The 25,763-nt window shown below is 43.7% G+C and overlaps 1 protein-coding gene across 3 annotated transcripts in view; it reads right to left on the bottom strand.

Moving 5' to 3' along the window:
• The window catches only part of Wasf2 (WASP family member 2), a 68,062-nt gene that overhangs the window by 12,221 nt on the left and 30,078 nt on the right, over positions 1-25,763 (bottom strand). For 2 of the 3 annotated variants that reach the window (XM_028759726.1, XM_028759728.1), the window contains exons 2-4: positions 9,616-9,788; positions 1,723-1,857; positions 1,042-1,195 (exon numbers count right to left, since the gene is read on the bottom strand). In XM_028759726.1, coding sequence (XP_028615559.1) covers positions 1,042-1,195; positions 1,723-1,857; positions 9,616-9,745 — 419 coding nt within the window. In that variant the 5' untranslated portion in view covers positions 9,746-9,788. Of the gene's footprint in view, positions 1-1,041; positions 1,196-1,722; positions 1,858-9,615; positions 9,789-21,484; positions 21,573-25,763 lie in introns of those variants that run through there. The other variant, XM_028759727.1, reaches the window with a different exon arrangement.

The following is a 25,763-nucleotide window of genomic DNA, read 5'->3' as shown; positions in this document are numbered from 1 at the left end:
CGAGGAGATACTAATTCTGGCAGTGTGTGTCTAATAAAGAAAATAGTTTTCAGAAAGATGAAATATCTCAATATTATTTGTTAACCCTATCCCACCTTACAAACACTCTATCATATGGTTTTCATACTATGAGGTCTGTCAACCCTTTCACAACACAACACTACCCCTAAACTCAATCAGACTAAAGCATGACAGCCCGGGGGGGGGGGGGTGTGCAACACTTTGTATACTAGTAACAAAGGGCAGATACTCTTCTTGATCTCTGTGAGAAGCTACCATGCACCTACCTGAGGTTCTCTGGACAGATTCACAGAGGTACACTCACACTGCGTACCCATGTCTGACAGATAGCACCCACGTCCAGCTACCTGTAACTACTTTTTATGGATACAAGCAAGATAAATATTCCCTTTCTACTTCTGCTCAGTTTGTCTGTACAAGATGACAACATCTTGTACAAATCACCAGAGAGAGGACTCTAGGTTGTCTTTAAGCCTACTTCTTCCTTTTCCATGTCTACCTACAGCCGGGTCGGTCCTTGCAGAAGAAAACATCCAAAGGATGTTCAAAATGAAGTGAATGGCACTCAGGTGGAAGGATACTAATACTCTCCACACTTTGGAAGGGCCCCTCTGAGCCTAGAGCAGCCAGTATGAAGCTGGTCCCACTAACTTGCCCAAACATCTGGTAATTTAGAGTTTTCTGAGAAAGTGAAAACCTGGTTAGAATGTGGCCCTTGGGAGTCTATGTGCAGGACTGCTTGCTAACAAGTCCTCTTGCTTCTGTAATAACTAAATTCCTTGGATGGAATCCAGATGGACTTGCCTTTACCAAATTAAACTCTGCAGCATCGACGGTACAGCAAACTATCAATATATAGGAGATGCAGCATGACTTTCAGAGTCCGAACAAGACTGAATCCTGTCTTTGCTGGGGTAGGCAGGAAGTTCAATTCTGTCCTCTGATATGAGCACTATCTTTAGAGATTTTAGACAATGTCGTTTGTAATCAGACACCCCAACACACACACACCACAGTTACCTGTAAGGACTTAGATTGTTAAGAGGGGGAGGAGCGTCACAGCTGTTATAGGTCTCTAAGACGGGCACTGGGAGAGAATTTCTGTCAAAAAGCTTCTGGTCTTGGATGGTAGAGCTTCTGAAGGCCTTTCGAGTGTTGATTCCTTGTAGTGACACTGAGAGAACACGGAAGGCATTAGAAAATGGACGACAGGCTATTTGAGCAAACACTGAGTCACACTGTCGGAGACGACTCAGCTGCTGCCTTTCTTGGCTGCAGCCGTCTGCAGCCAGGTTTTTTTTTTTTTTTTTTTTTTTTCCTTCCTCCTCTGGGGAAGCCCCACGAGGCTGTCAGCAGCCCAGCCATTTCATGACTGAACAGATGAAGCAACACAAAGGTTTACTATGTGGCCAGATCTTGCAGGCCTCTCCTTAGGTGAAACGAATCTTCCAAGTACTTTTATGGTAGCAAAATACCACTGAGGGAAAGGAAACTTGAGAACAAGGGAATTGGGGAATGGAAGAAAGGGAGTGTGGTGTGTGGTAAAGGTAAGAAGGTTTCTTTACACCACCTAGGCTTATGTCGCTTCCAAGTAGACGTGTATCAGTCTCTCTGATCTCTCCTCTTGCTTTTTAACAAACCAGGGGCAGGAGTCTCAGGCACTGCTCAGCAGAGCCTGCAGCTCTGGCTCAGCCTCCTTACCTTCCTCTTCCTTGGGATCCAGCTGAGTGACTTTAACTTGTACTCGGTCAACCCGCTCAGCAAGGGAGTTTACTCGGGAGGCAAAGGCACTTGCTTGAGTACAAATCTCTCCGAAAATGTCCTCTGCATATTTACCTAGAAAGAGCAAACAGCAAGTCACTAGTGCACAGGAGTGAGAGGAACAAGCCCAATGACTAAAGAGTGTATCATCCACCAAACACATACACATGCTTGTTCTTGGAGAAAGAGACAGACTCCACAGCCTGGTCACTCTGTGCGTATATAGGCCCTAACTAATAGAACCCCTTTGGCAAATTCTGAACAAACATGAAATTCAAAACAGGTTGAACAAAATCAAAAGGTGCAATGTCAACAAGTTAGTCCCGGAAGAGCAGACAGTATATGCAAACATTTGTCCTTGGCTCTCAGCCCCTCCTGTTCTGTAAAGCACCTTGTAAAATGGCTCTGAGAGCAGACTGGGAGTTTAAGAGGAACAACCAGGTGGCCATGCGTAATACACTAAATTACTTCCTCAGTAGAATTTCAAAAGCCCACTGAAAACCAAGATGTGGGTATCTCTAAGGGGCCAGAACTTCCCTTCCCCACCCCACATAGAGATCCCAAACTTCTAAGGGTGAAAAGGTCACCTTAGATTCTCTAACCCACAGCTTTCAAAGTCTTTGCTCCAGGTTACAATCCTTCAAATCTACACCCCAGGGAACAAGTGAAAAGCTGAGATATTCAAGCCCTCCCCGAAAAACAACAGTCTTTTCCCACAAAGTCTTACTTTTTAGAACAAGAAGAGTTCTGTACTTTCAGCTCTGAATGCAGGGAGAATTTGCAGCCAAAGAAACAGCAATTTGGAATACCTCCACACTGTTATTCTAAGCCACAAGGTACTTTCTTGCTGGGAACGGGAAGAGGTATGAGTGGGTAAATCACTACCTCGACTGTTTACTCACAAAGCAAAGGCAGACATAAATGACTGCCCAACCCGACGATATTTTGAGACCTATTTAAAGTAAGGTCTCATTTTTTTTTCCTTTAGCTTCTAAGCTTAGGACGTATTTGAGGGGAGATTAGGCTAACCTAGACTGGAAGGGCAAACCACACCCTCAGGGTAAACTGCAGTTAACTTATCCAGGGGAACCCAGAGGACAAGTGCACCGTGAGCTCCTAGTGCATTCAATAAGTCAATGAGTCCCTCATTCTGCATACTGCATGGTCGCATGCAGCAACAGTGAGGAGGAATTCCTGGAACTCAAAGGACTTGAAAGGCCAGCATGCTGCGTCTTTGCTCTGCAGGCAGAGGATCCTGTCTGATATGTTGATAACACGGCAGAGTTCCAGCTCCACCAAGTAATGAAAAATTGTGTTTCGAAAGAAAAAGCAAAGGACTATGCAGCACTATGCATGGAAAATGGACCAGCCTTAAAAACACCCAACTGTGGTGGCTCACACCTGTAATCTTAGCACTTGGGAGGCCAAGGAGGAGTGCTGTTTGTTCAAGGCCAGCCTGGGGTACATAGTGAGACACTGTCTCAAACAAAATCAAAAATTCAACTGCTCTGGTAGAAAAGAAAAAAATACAAGTTAACCTGTCTTTCTGTCTCCCAGAGAAGACTCAGATTTTCTGTTCTGTAGTAGAAGGGTGTGTGGCAGTGGGGCATCAGGCAAAATCTCACAAAAGACTTCAATATTCAAAATTGATAATTCTTTTTTTGAGACAGGGTCTCACTATGGAGCCCTGGCTGGCTCAGAACTTGCTGTGCAGACAAGATCTTTGAAACCTGTGAGTTAGAAAACATAAAGTGAACTTCTCACCATGAGAAGTTCTGCAGCCCTGCGTCAGGTGGGGATAAGTTAGAGATACCTTCATCTTGGTTTGAAATTCTACTGAAGAAGTAATTTCTCATCCAGTGTATTCATCATGGACACCTGGCTGTTCCTCTTAACTCCCAGGCTGCTCTCCAGAGCCACCGAACGAGGTATCTTTGAACCCAGAGCCTGCCTGCCTCTGCCTTCCAAGTGCTCGGATTAAAGGCCTGTGCTCAGCTTTCCTTTTTTCTTTTCTTTTTTTTTTTTTTTGAGACAGGGTCTCTCTGTGTAGCCCAGGCTGTGCCCTGTAGACCAGGCTGGAGTAAAGGTGTGCACCAGCACTGTCTGGACTCTTCCTCCCAGTTGTGAAGAGTGAGGAGGCATGTGAAGGCTTTCCCACATCAGGTCAGGCCCTGAGCAACTCAGGATCACACTGTGGAACATGGAGAGAGCAGTGGACCTCAAGTCAGAAGACCCAGACTATTCAAGCTGAGATTCTTATTTTTAGACACTGTCTCGCTACATTCCCCTGGCTGGTTTCAAATTTACTTAGTAGACCAGGTTGGCCTCAAACTTGCCATGATCTCATCCTTTTCTTCCTCAGCACTGAGATGACTTGCACATCACTGTGCCCAGCCTATACCTCAGTTGTCTCTCTTATGCTGAAATCCTTCTTCTTAATATTTATTCCTACCTATGTGTATGCGTGTTTCTGTTTGTTAGTATGCACATGAGCATGTGGTTGCCCACAGAGGACAGATGAGGGTGCCAGATCCTTTGGAACTGGAGTTACAGGAAGTTGTAAGCCACCATGCGGGTGTAGGAAATCAAACTCTGGTCTAAGAACTACAAGTGGTGGCTGGGCAGTGGTGGTGCACAACTTTAGTTCAAGCACTTGGAAGGCAGAAGGAGGTGGATCTGAGTTCAAGGCCAGCCTAGTCTACAGAGTGAGTTCCAGGACAGCCAGGGCTACACAGAGAAACCTTATCTTGAAAAAAACAAAAACAAAAACAAAAACAAAAAACAAACCTTCCCCCTAATAAAAGAATTGCAAGTGTCCTACTGTTTGCTATATTGTTTTTTGAAACAGGGTATCTCTATATAGCTTTGTCTAGCCTCAAACTCAGAAAGACCCATCTGCCTCTGCTTTGGGGGTTTTGGGATACATTGTATCACAGATCTGAGTGCAACAAGTACTCTTTTTTTTCCCTTAAGATTTATTTATTTATTATATTTATATGAGTACACTATAGCTGTCTTCAGACACACCAGAAGAAGGCATTGGATCTCATTAGAGATAGTTGTGAGACACCATGTAGGTGCTAGGAATTGAACTCAGGACCTCTGGAAGAGAAGCCAGTGCTCTTAACTGCTGAGCCATCTCTCCAGTCTGGAACAAGTACTCTTAACAGCCAAGTCATCTTTTCTGCCCTGTGCTGTAGAGAGAATATGTTGTGTATTGTATGGAGGCATCTCTCCCGCCCTGTGCTGTAGAGAATATCTTGTATATTGTATGGAGGCATCACCTGTCAATGAAAAAGACTATGGCCTATGGCTTAGGGAGAAAATGAAGATGAGACACCCGGGAGGAAAAAGGATTCTGGGATAGAGCTGAGGCAGGAAGAACGGAGGAGATGTACGCCTGGTACCTGAGCTCAGGTAACCAGCCACACGGCAAAATATAGATGAGAACAATGGAAAGAGCAGCAGGCTATCTTAAAGTTATGATCTAGTCAGAGAAGAGCCTAGCTAGATGGCCAAGGTATCTGTAAATATATTTTGAGTCTGAGTCTTATTTCTGGGAGCATGGGACTGGAATGTAGGCAGTCACGATCTCTCAGATTTAGCCTCACCTGTAAACTGGGGTGTGGTTACATCCTCATCACATTATCAGACAGATTACATAAGCTGGCAATCCAAGTTGTCACAGTGAACTTCTGTCTTATGTTGCTCAGCCATGGAGACAATTTTTCAGAGTTCAACTATCTAAGCCAGCATGGAGGCTTCCCCAAGCCCCGAGAGGCTGCAAGGATGACGTGGTAGAGTCACTTGAGCCCATGAGTTCCAGTGAAGCCCAGGAATGATAGCAAGACCTTGTCACAAACCAAATGACAATTAAATACCCTAAATTCCAAGCTTAGAGGAACCTCAAACCAAATTCAGAATGATGATGTTCAGTTTACTCTAAAGGACAGCTTCTCAGCTGCCACAACATCAGCAGCGGTGAAGGACAGTGGAAGACTTAGACCTAAACTGTTTGCCATAGTCACATCATGTCCTGAGAACTTTTAACTCCAATTCCAATCAGATTTGATACTTTCTATTCTTTAAATGTAAAAAAAAAACTACTGCAATTTCTGGAAACAGAAGTATGATATTTCAAAAAGACGAAGTCAGAGCCACCCTTTACCCAATGCCAGAACCTAGGAACGCAATTTCCTACAGATTCAGACTGGGTTCCACCCTCCTGGATGGGCACAATATTGGTCGAAAGTGCATGCTGAGTGAGGCTGGGCATGGTGGAGAATGCCTTTAATCCCAGCCCTTGGGAGGCAGGGGCAGGGAAATCTCTGAGTCTGAGACCAGGCTGGTCTGTGGAATGTGCTAGGGGTGCCTGGGGAGAGTGGAAGGGAGAGTCTGGAGTGTGGTTGAGATGATCAAGATACACTTCTTACATACATATATGAAATTGTCAAGGAATAAACAAAACACACTCTATTAATTAAATGCAATTCAGTAAGAAGAACACAGACAATTTGTGTTATGGGGGTTTGCAGTAATATAGGTATGTACTAAGCATGTTCAGGGGTAATTATCCCAGAGCTGGAACTGTTAGCTATAGGAGCCGGTATGTAGGAGTCAGGACATTCAGCAAGCGGGGGCGCCCGCCCCGCCGGCCCAACACCCCACACTGATAATGATGGGGTAGAAGCACTGAAGAACAAGGCCCAGAAGACAGACATGATAGCATATGCCTCTATCCCAGCACTAGGAGCAAAGGCAGGGAGTTCCAGCCTGTGGAGGACACAAGATAGCCTTTGAGAGTTGGTTCTCTCCTACCATGTGGGCTCCAGGGACTGAACTCAGACTGCTGGGCTTGGCAACAGCCACCTTTACTCAACGGGTCACCTCACTGGCCCTCTCTTCCCTATTTAAAAGAATTTTTATTTGAGTATTGTAAAATGGGAAAAAATGGATCACAGAAGGTAAGAGTAGAAAGGAAGATAGGACTTTATGCTAGGCCAAGGAACTTATATTATTTCATAGGATTTCTTTCTTTTCTCTTCTTTTCTTTTCTTTCTTTCTTTCTTTCTTCCTTTCTTTTTTTTAAAATGTACTTTTCAAACATTTATTAAGCTAGGCCACTGGCACAAACCTACAGTCCTAGCTATTTGGGAGACTGAGACCAAGGTAAACCAGGGCAACTTAGCAGGACCCTATCTTCAAATTAAAAAGGTAAAAATAAAAGATATGTGGATATAGCTCAGTGGTAGTGAGGGAGGAGGAAGAGGAAGAGGAGGAGGAGAAGGAGGGAGAGGAGGAGGAGGAGGAAGAGGAGGAAGAGGAGGAGGAAGAGAAACAGGAAAACATTTACAAATTAATGACATTGTTTGAAAACTGTATAGGTATCCTTGGCTATACAACTGGATGAAGGGCAACTCAAAGTACAGGAAACTTTGTATCAATGAACAAACAAATTCTGATTGAGAACCAGGAATGATACTGTAGCAACTGTGGCTCTTGGCCAGCCTGAGCTACAGAATGACACCTGTCTCAAAAAGTTTCAAAGCTCAGAATTATACACAGAAAAGGTAGGTGGTCTGTTTTAAGGACACCACTGTTGGTATACAGGACAGATCTAAGCAGACACTGAAAGAAAGGAGGCCAGAGGGAGGCATGGACAATAGTTCCTCTGAGACTCATGGCGTTAGCACTTGGGAGCTGAGGCAGGTGGGTCACAAATTTGAGGCCAGCCTGAGCTATATAATGAGATCCTGTTTTAAAAAAATAAGTTAATTTATTACCTCAATGTAATTAAAAATATTTTAGGTAAGTCAACAAAGACCTGAACTAGGACACCACTGGCATGGATTGAATTGGTGACAGAGCAAATAAACTCTTAGCTAAGTTTAAATATTCATGTTTGAGGCTGGGCATGTGCTTAGCATGCACAAAGCTCTGGGGTTGAGCCTTAGAGTAAGATAATTAAATACAAAAATAAGGAATAACTGAACTCCTTGAGTCTTACTGGTTGTGTCTCTTTAGGAAAGTTATTTTATGTCTCTGAGCTTTCATTTGTTCATCTGAAAAATGGGAACACAACTTCCCAGACAGTTGGAAGTAACTGACAAAATTAAACGAAATTATATCAACACCTCATTGAAAACTGGTATAAAACAGGCAGTCAACAAATATGAGTTCCCCTCTCTTTCCACTGTCCCTCAAACATTATCTCTTCCTATCTTCTTTGGTAGGTTCTGAGCTCCCGGAAGTGAGAGGCCATCTCCTCTCCTCTCATTTCTGTGTCATCATAGCACCCATATATAAGATCCATCCAATCCACGTGTACTGGGGTAATAAAGGGTGAGTTAGTGCCCTATTGTGAGGACTCTGTCCTTAGGTAAAAGCTGACCCTGGCTCTCAGATCAGCTTCAAGATTGAAGTGGTTTGATCACAAGCAGAGAAAGTCCACAATGGCCTCTATAAATGCTGTAAAACACCTCAGAGGGGGTGGGACTCCTGCTGAGTGAGCAGGAGCAGCAGGAGCAGGAGCAGCAGCTTTGTCCTGTGGAGGGGAACCAGTGTATGACTGACTTCTATGCACTGGGCCTTCTGGGGTGACAGAAGCAGAGCGCCTTTGCAGCTTCTTCGTGCTTCACCGTCAGTTACAGCTTTGCTGCTGTGCTGCTGTCAGTATCTTTGTGTGCGACAGACACTGCCAATGGGTTTATTCTCTGTGATGCCCCATCCAGGTTCACTAAGCCCTGGATCAACTGAGACAGGTCCCGTGCTGGTGAAGGCTTAGGAGTCTCAGATTCCATACATCATCTGGTCACAGAGCTCTGTCTCCTTGGCTCCTACTTCAAAGGTAGGGCCTACCTCTACTTAGGGGAATATAAGCTTTTGATATTCCTCTGCCTCCTCTAAGGGTGGGGGGGTATGTGTAGAGGGGGGATAGTGTTGGAAATAATTTACACAAAATGCCTTTGCTAAGGAAGATCACTGAAGTGGCATTTCCACAGAGGTGCTTATGGGAGCTGGGGTAGCACTAGACAAATGCAGGGCTGGTCCCAACATCTGCTTCTCCCATACCTCAGCTTGATTCAGAATGGAATCCAAACCATATGCAAATAACCCTCCCAAGGCAGTCTCATTAATTTAGCCAATTAAAGAAATTTTACATATATATATGAATGGCTCCAGCTACCATTTGTGTCACTGTGTGTTCACACTGTGTGCTCACACTGTGTGCTCACACAGCTTGCAAATCTCCCAATACTCCAGAGACTGCAGAAGTTATTTGTACCCTGATCTTGGACCTGGGACCTTGCAGCACAATTAAATGTGTATCAGGGTAGACACGTCAGCTGGAGTCTCTGTACATGCTTACTTTACTTCCCTTTGGGAAGATCGCAGTGGGGTGTTGGTTAGCTAGACTATTGGCACATGTGAGCCTTCAAGAAATTCAGGCTCCATGGAACAGATCGTCTAATTACAGGAGCATTCCTCGACCCAAGACACTGCTCTGTGAACCTCCCACTTCACACACAGAGAATTCTGCTCTGTCACTGCGTCTGCAGTTTCTGCTGCAGCCCTTCCTGCCATCCTTCCTGCAGATTCCTTTTGAAGCAGGCGGAGGGAAGGCAGAAGCTAGAGGGTGGTGGTAGATGAAGAGAGGGTAGAGGGGAAGAGGATCCACAAAAGACGCCATTCTCAGAGCAGGGAACAGGGGATATATTTTTGCATTACCTAGGGAAGGCAGATGGGGGAGAAATAGGAACATGGAGGAGAAGGAAACTAAATAAAGAGCACCAACGACCCCTGAGGGCAAAGCCCAGGCTCTGAGGCACTCACTCAGGCTGCCCAGCTGTCGGATGACATTTGCCAGGGTGATGTTGGTCCTGCATTCCAGCTCGCTTGTATCGCTAGGCAACGTCTGACGGCACAGGTGCCTTGGCTCGATGTTCCTGGTTACTAACGGCATAGTGGGCCTGCTTCAGGCAAGGTTCTCAGTGATGAAAAACAACCTAAAAGAGAAATAACAGGAAAATAATACTCAACCACAGATCCCAGGCACACAGGGGCAATGTGAGTCTCTTCCTTTTCTTTTTTGGTATTGATCTGATCTGAAACAGTTTTTTAAAACCCTTTACTCCCCTTCCTAGTTTCTAGTTCAGGCAGATCATCTTCTTTTCAAGGTTCACTAAGAAGTCTTGCTATGAGTTTACAAATTCTGAACTGGTGACGTCATGAAGGCAGCATGGAACCTTAAAGTAGCAATTACTGCTCTAACCAATAAGAAACCTCCAGGCAAGGAGGCATGATCAGAAAATAGTAGCCACAAGTATCCACATAGTAGCCACATCAATAGAAATCAGATTCTAGGCCATCAGCTACAAAGTTCAAAAACAAAAAATGACCTCTGTGGCAGGGGATGCTACCCAGCTGGTATGGCATTTGCCTAGCATACACAAGATGTAGGTCTGACGCCCCGCCCCTAACATGTCATAAACTGGACATGGTGATACACACCTGTAATCCCAGCATTTGGAGGACAGAGGAGGGAGGAGTATGAGAAGTTTATGACCTTTCTCAGCTAAACAGAGTGTAAGGTCAGACTATACGAGCAGATTTGCCTTTGTCTGGTTATCTCCACAATGAAGTCAGCTGCCAACAGCGATCCCACTGGTAAGTCTCTTGGCTATAACTTCTCTCTCTAGGTATTCCTGGATGGTGACTGTTAATGTACAACTAAATACTAGCTGCCAGGTTCTATTAACACTACCAAAGTTTAGTCTGTAAATTGACAGAATGAAGGAAAATTTTACATGTTCAATATGTCAAACAAAATGCTAAGCCAAGTGTGCTTTAAGATTCCCTGGCCCTCTCTTCTACCCAGTGTTCCTCTCCCGGAGTCTATACACCTGGTCCAAAGGCCAAGAGCAACAGCAGTATGCATCTGGAACAGATGCAGACACCCTCCTATTGCTGCTTTTTATTCTGGTGGCTTAGCCCTTCCCCAACACATCAGCACAGGCTCACAGGGAGCTATCATGTTAGATTTAGATTACCAAAGACGCCCTCCTCCTCCCAGACCAGGGTTCTCTGTATAGTCCTGACTGTCCTGGAACCCACTATGTAGACCAGGCTGGCCTTTAACTCAGAGATCTGCCTACCTCTGCCTCTCAAGTGCTGGGATTAAAGGTGTATGCCACCACCGCCAAACATTAGGAGGTTTTATTCTCAACAAGGTATGGCTAGAACAGCCAAGTCATGGTGGACAGGTCTTGTTTTTGTATCTTAGAAAACCATAAAGAAATCTAAAATATCTTAACAGCCTTTGTGCTATTTTACATCAAATGAAAAAGTACAGAAGCAACTACAGAAACTCAACTATAAATTCCAAAGAAGAGAAAAAACTCTCCTCCTGTTCCTCCTCCTCCTCAAGTTTACTCACATCAAATCCTAAAACACCAGCTTATCACCAGGCAGGCTGCCTGCAAATACAAACCGCTTATGGCCAAGCTAATCACTATAGAGATGAAAAGGAAACCAACAAATTGTTGCACCAAAATGAAACAAAAACCCTAAACTAACAAATACAGAGAGAGAGAGGCAGTGGAACCTCTTGGAACAGGCTGCTCCTTGTTATGGACATTCTGATCTGCTACAAGTAAAAATAAAACAGGAAGCCAGCAGCCTGGGGAACAAGATTTCCTGTCACCAAGAGCAACAGTATAGGAACTAAAAGAACCAGCTGTTTGCTTCTAACTTTGAACCTCTCTAACGGTCACTGTGAGGCAGCTGTGCCTATCTTTGGGGTGCAGAGGTGTTTCCTAAATACTTGTCCAGTGCCTTCGGAAATGACTTCCATTCCATTTCTCTGCTAAGATCCTCCTTTGATCCAACAGGTTTTTAACACAAACTCCAGACTTTCCAGTTTAACTCTTCTACTTAAAGCAAACAATACAAGGTACTAAGATGCACACCTACACTTAATAACACATGGTGATTGGTGAATCTAGAATATGGTAAAAAGAATCTAGGAAAGGAAAGAAGGCAGGAGGTTAACGGAAGAATGTTGGGCCAGTGAGATGGCTAAACATGCTGCCAAACCTGATAACTTCAGTTCAATCACAAGCTTCTGAGGCCGGAGACAACAGCTCTGTGGCTAAGAGTACTTATTGCTCTTGCAGAGAACTGGGTGTGGCTCACATCTGTAACTCCAGTTTCTGATGCCTTCTTCTGACCTCCATGTGTACTAGGCATGCAGGAATTACATGTATGTATATAGGCAAAACACACATATAGGCAAGTTGTCCTCTGACACCTTCATATGTGTGCTGTGGCATGTGTGTGCAATATATGTGTGTGTGTAGGCAAAACAATAATATATGTAAAATAAATCTTTAAAAATAAAAGTCAGAGAGAATGAAAGAAATGTTAATATCCGTCAAGACAAAACAATCAGAAAAACAGATATGCTACTTCTTTTAAAAAGACTTTGGCTGGGTGGTGATGGCTCACACCTGTAACCCCGGCGCTTGGGAGGCAGAGGCCAGGCTGGGTGGTGATGGCTCACACCTGTAACCCCGGCGCTTGGGAGGCAGAGGCCAGGCTGGGTGGTGATGGCTCACACCTTTAACCCCGGCGCTTGGGAGGCAGAGGCCAGCCTGGTCTACAGAGTGAGTTCCAGGACAGCCAGGGCTACACAGAGAAACCCTGTCTCCCTGTCTCGAAATAAAAAAAAAAAGATTTTGTTGTTTTGTTTTGACCAGGTGTGGTGGCCTATGCTTTTAATCTCAGCACTCAGGAGGCAAGGCAGTAGTCTTTGTGTGTTGGAGGCCAGCCTGGTCTATATAACAAGTTCCAAGACAGCCAAAGCTTGATAAACACGGTTTCAACACAAACAAAAAACATTTCTGGGCCTGGAGAAAAGACTCAGAAGTTAAGAGCATATGTTGCTCTTCCAGACACTGGTTCAAGTCCCAGCACCCACCTACTTGTTCACAACCATCTGTAATTCTACTTCCAGGGGATCTGATGCCTTCTTCTGGCCTCTGAGGTCATTGTACTCACAGTGCACAGACACACATGCAGGCAAAATGCCCACATCCATAAAATAAAGATAAAAGTAAAATAAATATGGGGGATAGAAAGGAGATTTTTTTTCAAAAGACACCAAAAGAGACAAGATACCCTGCTATATGGAAGTGTACCTGTACCCAGTGCTCATTTTTCTTTTAGATAACCAAGGACTGGTTATCTTCTGTGGGAGAATATGAAATTACGCATAACCTGAAACACACGTAATTTGACAAAAGAAAAAAAATCCTACATTTGAATGATGATAAAGTTAGAAATGGCAAACAGACTTTAGTCTTTAGACTCTCCCTGTCCTAGTTCTAACTGTAGAAAATACAAGGCTCCTAGAGTCAGGACATACATGAGTTGGTCTCTCGACTCTGATACCTCATAATTGTTATCTTCAACAATTTTCCTATAGACATTAAAAAATATACCCAAAATGCCCTCTATAGAGCTTAAAAGGATGGGATAGTTATTTGTAGTTCCACAGGTCGTAGGCAAATCTCCCTGTTGAATGAATTCTATTCATTGATAAATATTTAAAAACACTTTAAACCATGGACATATTACATAGTTGAATGCAACATTCACATAAAAAATTTAAAGATGAAACCCTAGACTTCAATGAATTTGATGGGTTTTCCCCTGAAGTTGCCCCTAGCTACACGCTCAGACCTCCCGAAACACAACCCTCTCTCCTCCAGTCTCTCTCAACCGTGCTCCTGGTCTGAAGCACAGAACAAAGGGAATGATTAGAGCGACTGTTCCCTCAATTTTCTTGCAGACTGTACTTAAGAAGCCACTGTGGATGCCTGGAGAAGTCAGTCCCTCACACACAAGGTGCCCGATGACATGAGGCTTCCGTTCTCTTGTGGGCTCTAGTCAAGACGTCTCCTCTAACAGCAGGAGTACTGTTTTATGGGAAACTCGGAGAACACTGGCTGTTGAGGAACCACTGAAGCAAAGGTTCTAACTTATATTTTACACAGATTATTTGTGTAAGGACAAAGGTTACCCCAGGCAGAAGGCTGGAGGTTCAGCAGAAAGTAGACTGAGACCCACCATATGCCAGCGAGCACTGCCTGAGAACCTAGAGTGCTGCAGGATGAGTCTACCCATCTGCCCCACCTGTTCTTCCCATCCTGTCCTGTACGACACAGCCAAAGTGATAACATGGGTGGATGCTCCTTTAGTTAAAGGTGCCATTAAACCCTAAATGCTAGTGCTGAAGGGAAATATAAACAAAGTAAGGAGAACCAAAAGTCCAGAAAAAGAAGTCATGAAGGCTGAGGGTAGAGCTTGGAGGAGAAGTACTTGGCTATGTGTACTAGGCCCTGGGTTTGATCCCCAACATCATTTAAAAAAAATTTTTTTTTAAGTTCTAAATACAGGAAAGGAGTGGAATGCCTTGTTTTTAATAGAATCAGTAAATGTCTTTTCCAGTCATGTGTTAACTTTTTTAATTGGGGGAGGTGCTTGTGAGATGTAAGAGGGAGTGTGTGCATGTGCACACAAGCTAAGGAGGGCACAGGAGTCTTCCTCTATTACATTCACCTTATTCTCTTGAGACAGTCTCTTCCTGAACCTGAAGCTTGCTGCTGTGAATAGCCTGGCTGGTCAGTGAGCATCCTAGGATCCTGTCTCCACCCTACAATGCTGGGGTTACATGCATGCATGGACATGCTCTGGCTTTTTTACAAGGTACTGGAAACTGGAACCCTGGTTCTTATACAAGCATAGTAAGAGCTCTTACCCACCAAGCCCCCGTCCAGCCCTTTAGTCATATGTTAGTTTTTATTAGGAAAATTACATAATATAACAATGGTTGCTAATCTTTAGACTTGAGAAGGTCTTATCTTGAGAGTGTTACACAGAAAATGAGTTAGAACTATCAAAAGCATAAAAGTTAAAGAGAAGTAAATTTCAGTCTATCTAGTTCTTTATAACCAAGCACAGCTCTATAGCAGAATGGGTTCTCTTTAGATAAAATTATGAGTCTTCTCAGCCTGTACATGAGCAGTTGTCAGGCATGTTGAGGGAGGAATTCCTAAAACACAAGAAGGTACTGGGAGGTACCTACATGGGTAGGATCACATGTGTACAAAGCTGGGCTGGAAAGATGACCAGAGGTTAAGAGCATGTAGTGTTCTTGTATGGGAATCTAAATTCTGTCCCTGGCATCCATAAGGTAGCTCATAACCACCTGCAACTCGAGATCCAGGAGATCCAACACCTTTTTCTAGACTTTGTAGGCACCTGTATCTGCAGCTGCACATACCCACCTACATCCTCATACATAGTTAAAAATTAAATTTAGGGGCTGGAGAGATGGGTCAGCAGTGAAGAACTGGCTGATCTTCCAGAGGACTTGAGTTGAATTCTCAGAACCCACATGGAATGCTCAAAACCGTCTGTAACTGCAGATCAGGGGATCTGAGGCTCTCTTCTGTCCTCCAAGGGCACCAGGCACAGATATACATGCAGATGTGCTGACATACATGCAGACAAAACCCTTGCACACCTACATTTTTTAAATTAAAAAAAAAAAAGTATATCTAAGGTCGTGGGTTCATCCCCAGCCTCATAGAAGGAGGAAGAGAGCTGAGAGATCGAATTGGATTTACCTCCATAGTGCATTCTCAATCAGGGATGCAGGATGTGAGGGCAGGCAGGCTGAGATGTCTGTCTGTCTCCTCACTGATGGCAGGGTGATCTGGCTGATGAAGCTGGCTAGGCAGGCGTCCTCCTCTTACTCCTTCAGCTTCATGCCTGTCCCTCCCAAAGCTGTATGCTCCCTCCTACACCACAGATAAGCACCAGGACTATTTTGGCTGCTCTCTCCTGCTAGAGGGTCCGAAGAATCTCTCAAAGATGTGGGATGGGGAAACAGCTCAGCTCAGCCGTTAAGTGTGAAAGCACTTGCTATCATGTATCTAAGGCCCCAGGTTGGGTCTACAGCACCAGCATCGCCACCACCACCATCATCACTGTCAAAATAATAATAATAAAAAAAAGGTAATTCTCACTAGGTTTCAGTCTCCTCAATTGCAAAATAAAGAGACTACGCTAAGTGATCTTTGAGAAACTTCCAAGGCCAGTACATGGGAGGTTGAGGCAGCAAGGATCACCGAGAGCTCAAGGCTAGCCTGGGCAACACAGTGACTTCTAAAATATCTGGATTTGCTTCCAAGCTGTCCCAGCCTTCTCACTTAGGGAACATCCACTTGTGTTCTAAACACAAGGTAAAACAAGTCGAGATTTTGTCAGTTACCAAGACTCAAGTGATAGATATACAATTGGCCCAAAGAATATTCCAGAGAGACTACTGGGGTAAAGTTATTTATACTCTAGGAGGGTTCCAGACCAAACTGAGAGAATTATACCTAAAGAAGTCCAAAGGAAAGAGGTATCTCTGGACCAGTTCCAGATATCCAAGCCAGACCCAGAAGCAAACCCATATTCACCCCTAGCAGGTTTCAGCCTAAAGGAATAAATCCAAACACAGATTTAAAAAAAAAAAAAAATCTCACATATCCCTCTCTAGCCCTAGACTGGCAGTATACCAACCAGTCTGGATGTTGGTGCCATGATTTATATTTTGAAATCGAAGCTGGATGGCAGGGTCTTTCAGATCTCCCTCAAGTGATGAAATTCTTCAAGTATGCACACTAGAGTTTACCATGGATTACCTGCATAACACGTTAGCTCAAGGAAAAGCCCAACTTTTGCTTTCTGCACTTCTCCAATCCTGTTGCCAACATCACTATGTAGCTATGGGGTAATTAGTGCGTTGGTGAGGTTAGGAGTGAAACAGCTGCATGTGAGAAGGAGCAGTGGCAACAGTCTGTATCCCATATTCTGCAGTACCGGGAAAAGATACACGCCTGCCTATGATGACAATGATAAGTCATTTTGAGCTGTTTATAATAAACAAACAAGCAATGCTGCATTGATGACACCTGCAGATTTCTATGGTCACATTCAAAAGGCAAATGTACAGGAGCCACAGTAATAACCGTCACTAGGAAAACGCTTCTCAAGGCAGTTCCTCTTTAAATGACCAGCAGAAGAAGGGACAGGAACACGTGGGGATGCTGGGTCCCGGCAACTACAACTTCTGCTTTCACTTCAACTTTTCTCACTGCCCAGTTGTCAGTGCTCTGAAAGGGGCAAATGAGTTCACTTTGTAGTTTCCTCTTGCAAAAGGCAAATGTCCTTGCTTAAAATTGTGCATTTCATCAGATTTAATATGTTTTAATAGCTGAGTACGGGCACAGGCCTGAAATGCAGAAGGCAGAGGTAAGGATCCAAGGCAATCCCAGGCTTCCTAAGACCTTATCTCTCTACCCAACCTTTCCCTCCAAAACCCAACTCAAGTCAACCACTTATTTAAGCTGATAGACAACACAGTCTTACCAGCATAGTCTAAACTGGCACAATGAAACATTTCAAGTTCGACAGTGGCCAGGAGAGGAGGTGGCTTTGTGGTTAGGAACATTTGGTGCTCTTCCAAAGGAACTGAGTTTGATACCCAGCACCCACATGAGGTGATTCACACCTGTGTATAACTGTGATACTGTGTGTGTGTGTATGTGTGTGTGTTATAATACATACACAAACAAGCGCATGCACGCGCGCGCGCACACACAAAGACTCCTTCTCCCTACTCCTTCTCTCTTTCTCTCAAAAAACACAATTATTGAGTACAGCAGTCCTCCACACTGTGAAGTGAGGACAAGGAAGAAAACTTCCTCAAAGGCTAAGGCACACACCCACTTCCTGCTGAAACACAGGGTGGGGCTGAGCTGACAAATATAACCACTCTTTCCAAACACAAGGCATTACTGACAAATCAGGCTGGGTGACTGAAACAATGTCCAACAGAGATGGCAGGACAGAAATGTCCTGCAGTGGACAGAAAAAAACACACCTATGGGCCGGGCGGTGGTGGCACGCCTTTAATCCCAGCACTTGGGAGGCAGAGGCAGGCGGATTTCTGAGTTCGAGGCCAGCCTGGTCTACAGAGAGTTCCAGGACAGCCAGGGCTACACAGAGAAACCCTGTCTCGAAAAGCACAAAAAAAAAAAAAAAAAAAAAAAAAACTGGGCTGGAGAGATGGCTCAGTGGTTAAGAGCACTGACTGCACTTCCAGAGGTCCTGAGTTCAAATCCCAGCAACCACATGGTGGCTCACAACCATCTGTAATGAGATCTGATGCCCTCTTCTGGTGTGTCTGAAGACAGCTACAGTGTATTCATATATAATAAATAAATAAATCTTAAAAAAAAAAAAAAAACTACACACACCTATGAAAACCAAGCAAGAGGGCTTATGATCTAAGACTAAGAGAAATTTCCAACTTGATGAAGGAATGCATTCTGGCCTAAACGCAGTCAGCGTACAGAAGCTTCCTGTTTTAATTCATCTCTCAGATGCCTAGGAAACGGGGTTTCTAAGTTGCAGCAGCACACTCCTTGAGGGCACTGTACTCCAGGAGCCATCCACTCACACCTAATTCCCCAGCTTCCTTGATTCCTCAGGCGAGCCCACCCTCATCCTCACCTTAGCATTCTTCAAGCTCTTAAAAGTACAATTGAGGGGTTATCTCCTTCAAAATTAACTTTTTTCTAAAACTTTTCCCCATAAGTGATCAAAATTAGGCTCTATCTTTAGGAGAGCAGGATCCACCTGGTTTCCCAAAAGATAATGCATTTAAATTATGAGTTGGAAACCTGGATCCTAGTTCTTAATCTAATGATGACTTGAAATTAGGAATACAATTTTAGTCTGTTTGGTTAGTTTAACTGCAGCCTACTCTGAAGAAAGAAAGAAAGAAAGAAAGAAAGAAAGAAAGAAAGGAAGGAAGGAAGGAAGGAAGGAAGGAAGGAAGGAGGGAGAAAAAAGCTCAAGTGATGCTACACAGAGCTGAGCCTTGTATTCTCAGCTCAGGGAAAACCTTAGTCCTCTCATTCCTTCTATTTAATTTTTTAATTGCAAAAAGATTTAATCATAGAGTATTTCTTGTATCTATTTTGGCCCAATTCCTTTTTACAAAGCCACTTGTACATCAAAAGATATAGAATATTGTCACTAATGACTTTCAGTTACAAACAGAAAGTTTGCTTTACTTTTCTAATCTAATGTTAATTTCCAGTAATATTCATATTGACAAAATAGTATGGTCTGAAATGCTGAAAGCTACCCATCACCTAAATTAGCACCTTTTTGTCTGTTTTGGTTTTTGATACAGGGTTTCTCAATGTAGCCTTGGCTGGCCTGAAATCCACGATGTAGATCAGGCTGGCCGGAACTACAAAGATCCATCTGCCTCTGTACTAAGTGATGGGATTAGTTATATGTCACCATGCCTGGCCCTAAATTATCCTTAATTAACTAAATATATAATGAATAATTTCCCTCATCAACTTTTTCCTAACATTTGTAGAGACCAGATTTCTTTCAGCTGTCATCATCAATTAAACATTAAATTACACAAGACCCTCATCAAGGATCAGAGAACACTGTTTGAGAAAGAATGCATGAGCCAGTGGAAGCAGGAAGTGGTATGGAATGCTGATTTCCAGGAATGACCTGTCTGTGCACTCTTGGACTTATACCCACAGGGGCTGGAGCCATACAACTACTATCTGTGAAGGAGGCTGAACCCTCATACACTCCCACACGTGTGCCATCACACACACAACCCCCACCCACCCAAATGTTTAGAGAATTTATTTGGAGACAAGGTCTCTCTCTACATAGTCTTGGCTGCCCCGGAACTCACAGATTCTCCTGCCCCTGCCTTCTGAGTACTGGAATTAAAGGCATGCACCATCATGCCAGGGTAAAATAAAAAATTAAGACATTAAAAGTAGGAGGAGGACAAACTAGAAATAGGTAGTCAATTTACATGGGAAAGGAATAAGAGAGGTTAAGGGAAAGTGAGTATGACCAGGACACATTACACGCATGTATGAAAACGCCATAACTAAGGGCTGGAGAGAGAGCTTAGTTCTAAAGTTCAAGCATGAGGATCTGAGTTCTCCAACAACTACAAAACAAGCTGGGTGGGGCAAAGAGCCCTCCTAATCTCAGCACTGGGTAGACAGAACTGCAGATAACCTTGAACTTTTAATCTTCCAGCCTCCACCTCCCAGATTCCAGGACTACAAGCATGTGCCACCATGTCTGGTTTATGTGGTGCTGGAGACTGACACCCCCCACAGCTTCGTGCTTACCAAGCAGACATCCCACCAACTCCCTCACATCTCCAGTCCCCAGCCAGCTTTCATACAAGGCTTCTCCCATCTTACATCCCTACTTTGGGGACAGACGGTACGGTTCTTCCTTGGCTCATGCAGTAGAAGTGAGTATGGATGGGGGTCAAGCTCCTTCTACACAAGGCACTGAAGTGCCCGCTGGTGGACTGGTTGCAGGGGTGTGTAAAATAAAGAGGAGAGGAGCTCAGAGTTGACCTGCCCATCATCCACTGAATCGCATTCATCTGACTGTCTAACTACTCATTTTAATCTCTGAGACGTCTCACTTCGTGTTTCAAGCTTCTCGATGCAGTAACTGTTCCCTCTCTGGAAATGAACAGCCAAAAAAGTAACTGACTTCACACAACTGTGAAAGGCCACGGAAAAGAAGGCTGCAGCACAACAACAAAAAAGGAAATTCAGCAAAATGTTTTGCTGACAGCTCAGGGCAATACACAAACACACCGTGTGGTCATGGAGCAAGCAGATGCAGCAGTCTGGAGAGTGACTGTACACCAGGAGAGAGGGGAGAGACCTAGCAATCACAGCTACAGCTGAGCAAAAGGGAGCAGAACCATGGAGCAAACTGCCATGCAAGTCCACATCAATGATTCTATTCTGCCAGCCTGCAACAAGAATTTATTCCCAAAAAATTGTCACATACTCATCTGTCACAAACAGCCAAGCCACCAGCAACTGACTAAGAGTCAGCAAAGGGCAGCTGTACATCTACTTCCCCTCACAAGACCTAGTCATCACTCAAAACATGGGGCTTAGAAGGAAAGTATCTCGAGCAGATGAAAAAAATAAATACCTTTCTGCCTTCAGTTTACTTGGAAATAACCAAACCTAGTAAGCACTGGGGCAAAGCCACAAGAACATGAACTTTAAGAGAGATGTGAAATCCATCTACCACCACTACATTTTATCTTTGATATTCTGGCAAGTTGGTCTAACCTCTCAGTCTGTTTCCTAACCTGATAAATTAATGATTCCTATTCTATCAGATTACTATGAAGAAAAATAAAACAGATATACAGCGTATGATGTCGGGCTCGGGAGACAGCTCAGACTCCAGCATTCATGTGGAAGCCAGTGTGACAGACAGAACAGCCTGCATCCCAGTGATATCCCAGTGACAGGAATGCAGAGACAGGAGGGTCCCTGGGGCTAACTGGCCAGCCAATCTAGCCTAATGGGGGAGCTCTAACAAACAGAGATCATGTCTCAAAGAAGGGCAGCATTTTTAAGGTTGTCCTTTGAGCTCTACATGCATGAAAGTACAGGTGTACCTCTCCACATGAATAGATGCACACATGCACACACACACGTGCGCACACATACACACAATTGAAATAGCTAGGGAGGCCACATACCTTTTATCCTCATACTCAGGAGGCAGATGCAGACAGACATGAGAGTTTTCGGCCAGCCTGCTCTGCATAGAGAATTCCAGGCCAGTCAGAACTACACAGAGACCCTATAAAAAGAAAGAGTGTAGGCTGGAGAGATGGCTCAGTGGTTAAGAGCACTCACTGCTCTTCCAGAGGTCCCGAGTTCAATTCCCAGCAACCACATGGTGGCTCACAACCATCTGTAATGGGATCCGATGCCCTCTTCTGGTGTGTCTGAAGACAGTAACGGTATACTCACATAAAATAAATCTTTTTTTTTTAAAAAAAAAAAGCAGAGTGTATAACACAGAATAGATCACTGAAATGCCAACAGCAGTAGAAGGAGTACAGTGGTAGTGGAAGAATGGCTAACTTCTGTGGCTGAGGAGATGGCTCAGTGGGTAAGAGCACTTAATGTTCTTGCAAAGCACCCAGGTATGATTCCCAGCTCTCACACTCAGTAGCTCACAACTGTTCTTAACTTCAGCTCCAATAATACCCAACAATATTTCCTATGAGAGTACCTGTATTCATATGCACACACATACACAGACACATAATTAACAAAGAAAGACCAACAATATAGCTCATCAGATAATGACTTTTGCCACCAAGTCTAACGACTTGAATTTGATGCCTGAAATCACCATGAAGGAAATACCCAAGTTCTGCAAATTATCCTGACTTCCACACATGTGCCCAAACAGATAGATAATAATAAGCAAATAAATGTAAAAACCTTAAGGGAATAAGAATAGAGGGAGCTGGGAGGGCACAGTAGTGTGCTCCTGATGTTACAGCACAGAGGAGACTGAGGGAAGATGGTCCTAAGTTCAAGGCCAGTCTGAGTTACATAGCAAAACCATCATAAAATCACAAACAAGTAGAGGTACTACATTACACAAAAGCATCAAATTTCATTCTAGAATAAATTATGGAAAATATAGAAAGGTTACCTTCAGTGGACTTGTACTGTATACTTCAACAAATGTGAGACTACTAATGGTAAAACGCATCATGAGTGAACAAGCAATCAAATGTGTCCCACAGGACACATCTGAGAATGAATGAAGTATGGGGCTAGAAAGACAGCTGCTGTCCAGGTTCAGCTCAAAACCCATGTAAAAATACTCTGAACCACCTGAAAATTCTGTATCTGGGGATTCTACATCCTCTTCTGGCCTCCATGGGCTCAGACACACATATAGGACACACACACATATAAACATATACACATGCATTTTTAAGTCTTTTTTAAATGCCTCTTTTTTGTTTTGTTTTGTTTTTTGAGATGGGGTTTCAACTGTATAACCCTGGCTGTCCTAGAACCCATTCTGTAGGCTAGGCTGATCTCAAACTCACAGAGATCTGCCTGCCTCTGCCTCCTGAGTGCTGGGATTAAAGGCATGTGCCACCACCCTGGCTCTGAGTCTATTTCTACTAGTCGATTTTTATTCTACTTCTTCTAGTTAGAGATGGTGTCTTCTTGAATGTTATATAGTTTTTAAAATTAGTACTCTAGCCTCAAACTCATAGATCTACCTGACTCTGCTTTCTAAGTGCTCAGATCAAAAATGTGAGGGCTGGAGAGATGGCTCAGCGGTTAAGAGCACTGACTGTTCTTCCAGAGGTCCTGAGTTCAAATCCCAGCAACCACATGGTGGCTCAAAACCATCCGTAATGAGATTGGATGACCTCTTCTGGTGTATCTGAAGACAGCTACAGTGTACTATTCATAAATAAAATAAATAAATAAATCTTTAAAAAAAAAAAAAAATGTGAGGCACCACACTGGTAAGCCTTCTTCTGATGAATACTTTAGTTAGTATACAAGCTGAGATGTGTCATACGTAAGTAGCACTACGCCCTGCTCATATTTGTCACTCATGCTTCCCAAGATAGGCAAGTTTTTGGTGTTTTGATTGTTTTGGTTTTGGACAGGGTCTTACCATATAGTCCTAGCTGGCCTAGAATTCACAGATTTGCCTATCTCTACCCTCTACCCCCATTGCAAAGATTGAGGGAATGGTCACCATACCATCCCAGATAGACAGCTCTTTTTCTTTTCTTTTCTTTTTTCTTTTTTTTTCTTTTTTTGGTTTTTCGAGACAGGGTTTCTCTGTATAGCCCTGGCTGTCCTGGAACTCACTCTGTAGACCAGGCTGGCCTCAAACTCAGAAATCCGCCTGCCTCTGCCTCTGCCTCCCAAGTGCTGGGATTAAAGGTGTGCGCCACCACCGCCCAGCTGTTAGATAGCTCTTAATGTGGGGATTTACAGTGTATACCATCATACCCAACCCAGACAGTTTTTAATCTCAGGTCCACAGTCAGCCATGTGGTTTATGCCTATAATCCTCGTATAGAGAGCAGCAGGCAGGAGGATCTGGAGCTTTCGGCCAGCCTGGGCTAAAAACAAACAGAATATAAAGAAGCCCAGGCCTGCTGGGCGGTGATGGTGCACTAAGGAGTTCGAGACCAGCCTGGTCTAGAGAGGGAGTTCCAGGACAGTCAGAGCTACACAGAGAAACCCTGTCTCGAAAAACAAGCAAACATTTCAAAGACACACAGGGCCATCTATGTTCAAAGTTCACATTTTCCCATAACACACTGCTAACTCCTCACACAATCCACACAACGAACAAATATGCTCCAATTTCCCATCTCAAGAAAAGCGCCAAGCTCCAGACTAGGTTCCTCTCCCTTAAAAAATCAGACTGCATGCTAGCACAGGAAAGCTTCCTGACATATTTATCCTAGAACGGAAGTGGTGTTAATGAGAATAACACACTGCTTTCTCTCTCTTCCCCCCAACCCCCCTCCACTCAACTTTAGCCAGCTGCTCAGGGGCTGCACATCTCTCACTTTAAACAACATAAACACTGGCTCATTTAAAGTGCCAGCCTCAGATGACACATTTAGATGCTACTGCTTTCAAAAACAAAAAACAAAAAAACAAAAACCCCTCCAGTTTCTGGATAGCTGGGTACTCGGGCTGTCGCTGCTGGCTGGCACTTTCATCTGCAGGGTCCCAGAGAATCCCTTTAAGCCTCAGTCTCTGTTCACTGCTCAGTGTGTCACATCGTCCCACCAGGGACGTCTTTAAAAAGCATCTAATCCCTCTTTTAAAAAAAACAAAAACAAAAAAACAACAAATCAAAACATATTCCTATGGGTAATTCCTAAACTACATAAGTGTATTTTAAAATAATATTCTTGCAACTTTTTTCTAAAAACTTGTTTTTATCCAAGTCAAGAAAGTAATGTCAGAAATTTGTTTTGCCTGATCTCTTATAAGGGTACTAAAAAGATGTCTTTTTAAATTACTAAATGTAAACAGCTCATTAAATATAATATAATCCAATTACTTTAATTGTAAAAAGAGACTAATCGCAGTATGTACGTGTATTCTCATCTAGTGCATTTAATATCTTAAATTCATCTTTTTAGCATTAATATTTTAAATTAACCTTTGACTTTAAAAAATGTAAAAATGACTCTCTTTTAAAATATATGCATATGTGTATAAATCTGTACTTTACTGGGTTTTGTTGCAATTTTAACCACAAACATTTTTGGAAGGAATAGTTTACTCCTTCAGAAGGCTTAATTATATCCTACCTAGCCAAACTTAACTCGCATTGCCTATTTGCCATAAATTACATTAAAGGTCTATGTAAAATTCCAGTGCTTAAATGTGACAAAAAGCCATAAGATAAATTCTGTAGCATTCCACTCCACAGAAATGTCACCTGGAAAGACAATCCAATACAGACTCTGTTACCAGAATGTAATGGTCCAGTGCTCTACATCTCCTGCTTCCTAAGTTCTACTCTGCCCTCTCAGCCAGCCTCCTGGGACCCCCGGGCGCTCTCGCATTCTCTGGGCTCTGGCCCCTCAACTTTGCCATCACCACATTTTCTCTGAGCAGCCATCTGGCTCTTTGGCTTTTACACGCTCCTGTTAAGGAGCAGTAAATAAACTGTTAGCTAAGTCTAGGAACTGCTTTGAAAATGGGCTCTGATATTTTTGAAAGAACATCAATTAGAACAGAGAGGGAAGGATTTGTGGCCCCATGAGGAGAGCAACAATACCAACCAACCACAGCTCCCAGGGTCTAAACCACCAGCCTGGGAGCACTTATGGAGGGATCCAGGGCCTTAGCTGAATATATAAGAGTGGAGGGCCCTGCTGGGCACAGGTGGAAGATGAGATCCTTGACCTCATGAAGGCTGGACGCCCCAGGGGGTGGGAGTTTTGAGGG

The sequence above is a fragment of the Grammomys surdaster genome, unplaced genomic scaffold (assembly GCF_004785775.1).
Source record: "Grammomys surdaster isolate TR1022 unplaced genomic scaffold, NIH_TR_1.0 126313, whole genome shotgun sequence".
Taxonomy (NCBI): domain Eukaryota; kingdom Metazoa; phylum Chordata; class Mammalia; order Rodentia; family Muridae; genus Grammomys; species Grammomys surdaster.
The sequence above is the reverse complement of the archived record's forward strand: the minus strand, read 5'-3'. Positions and strand labels throughout refer to the sequence as shown.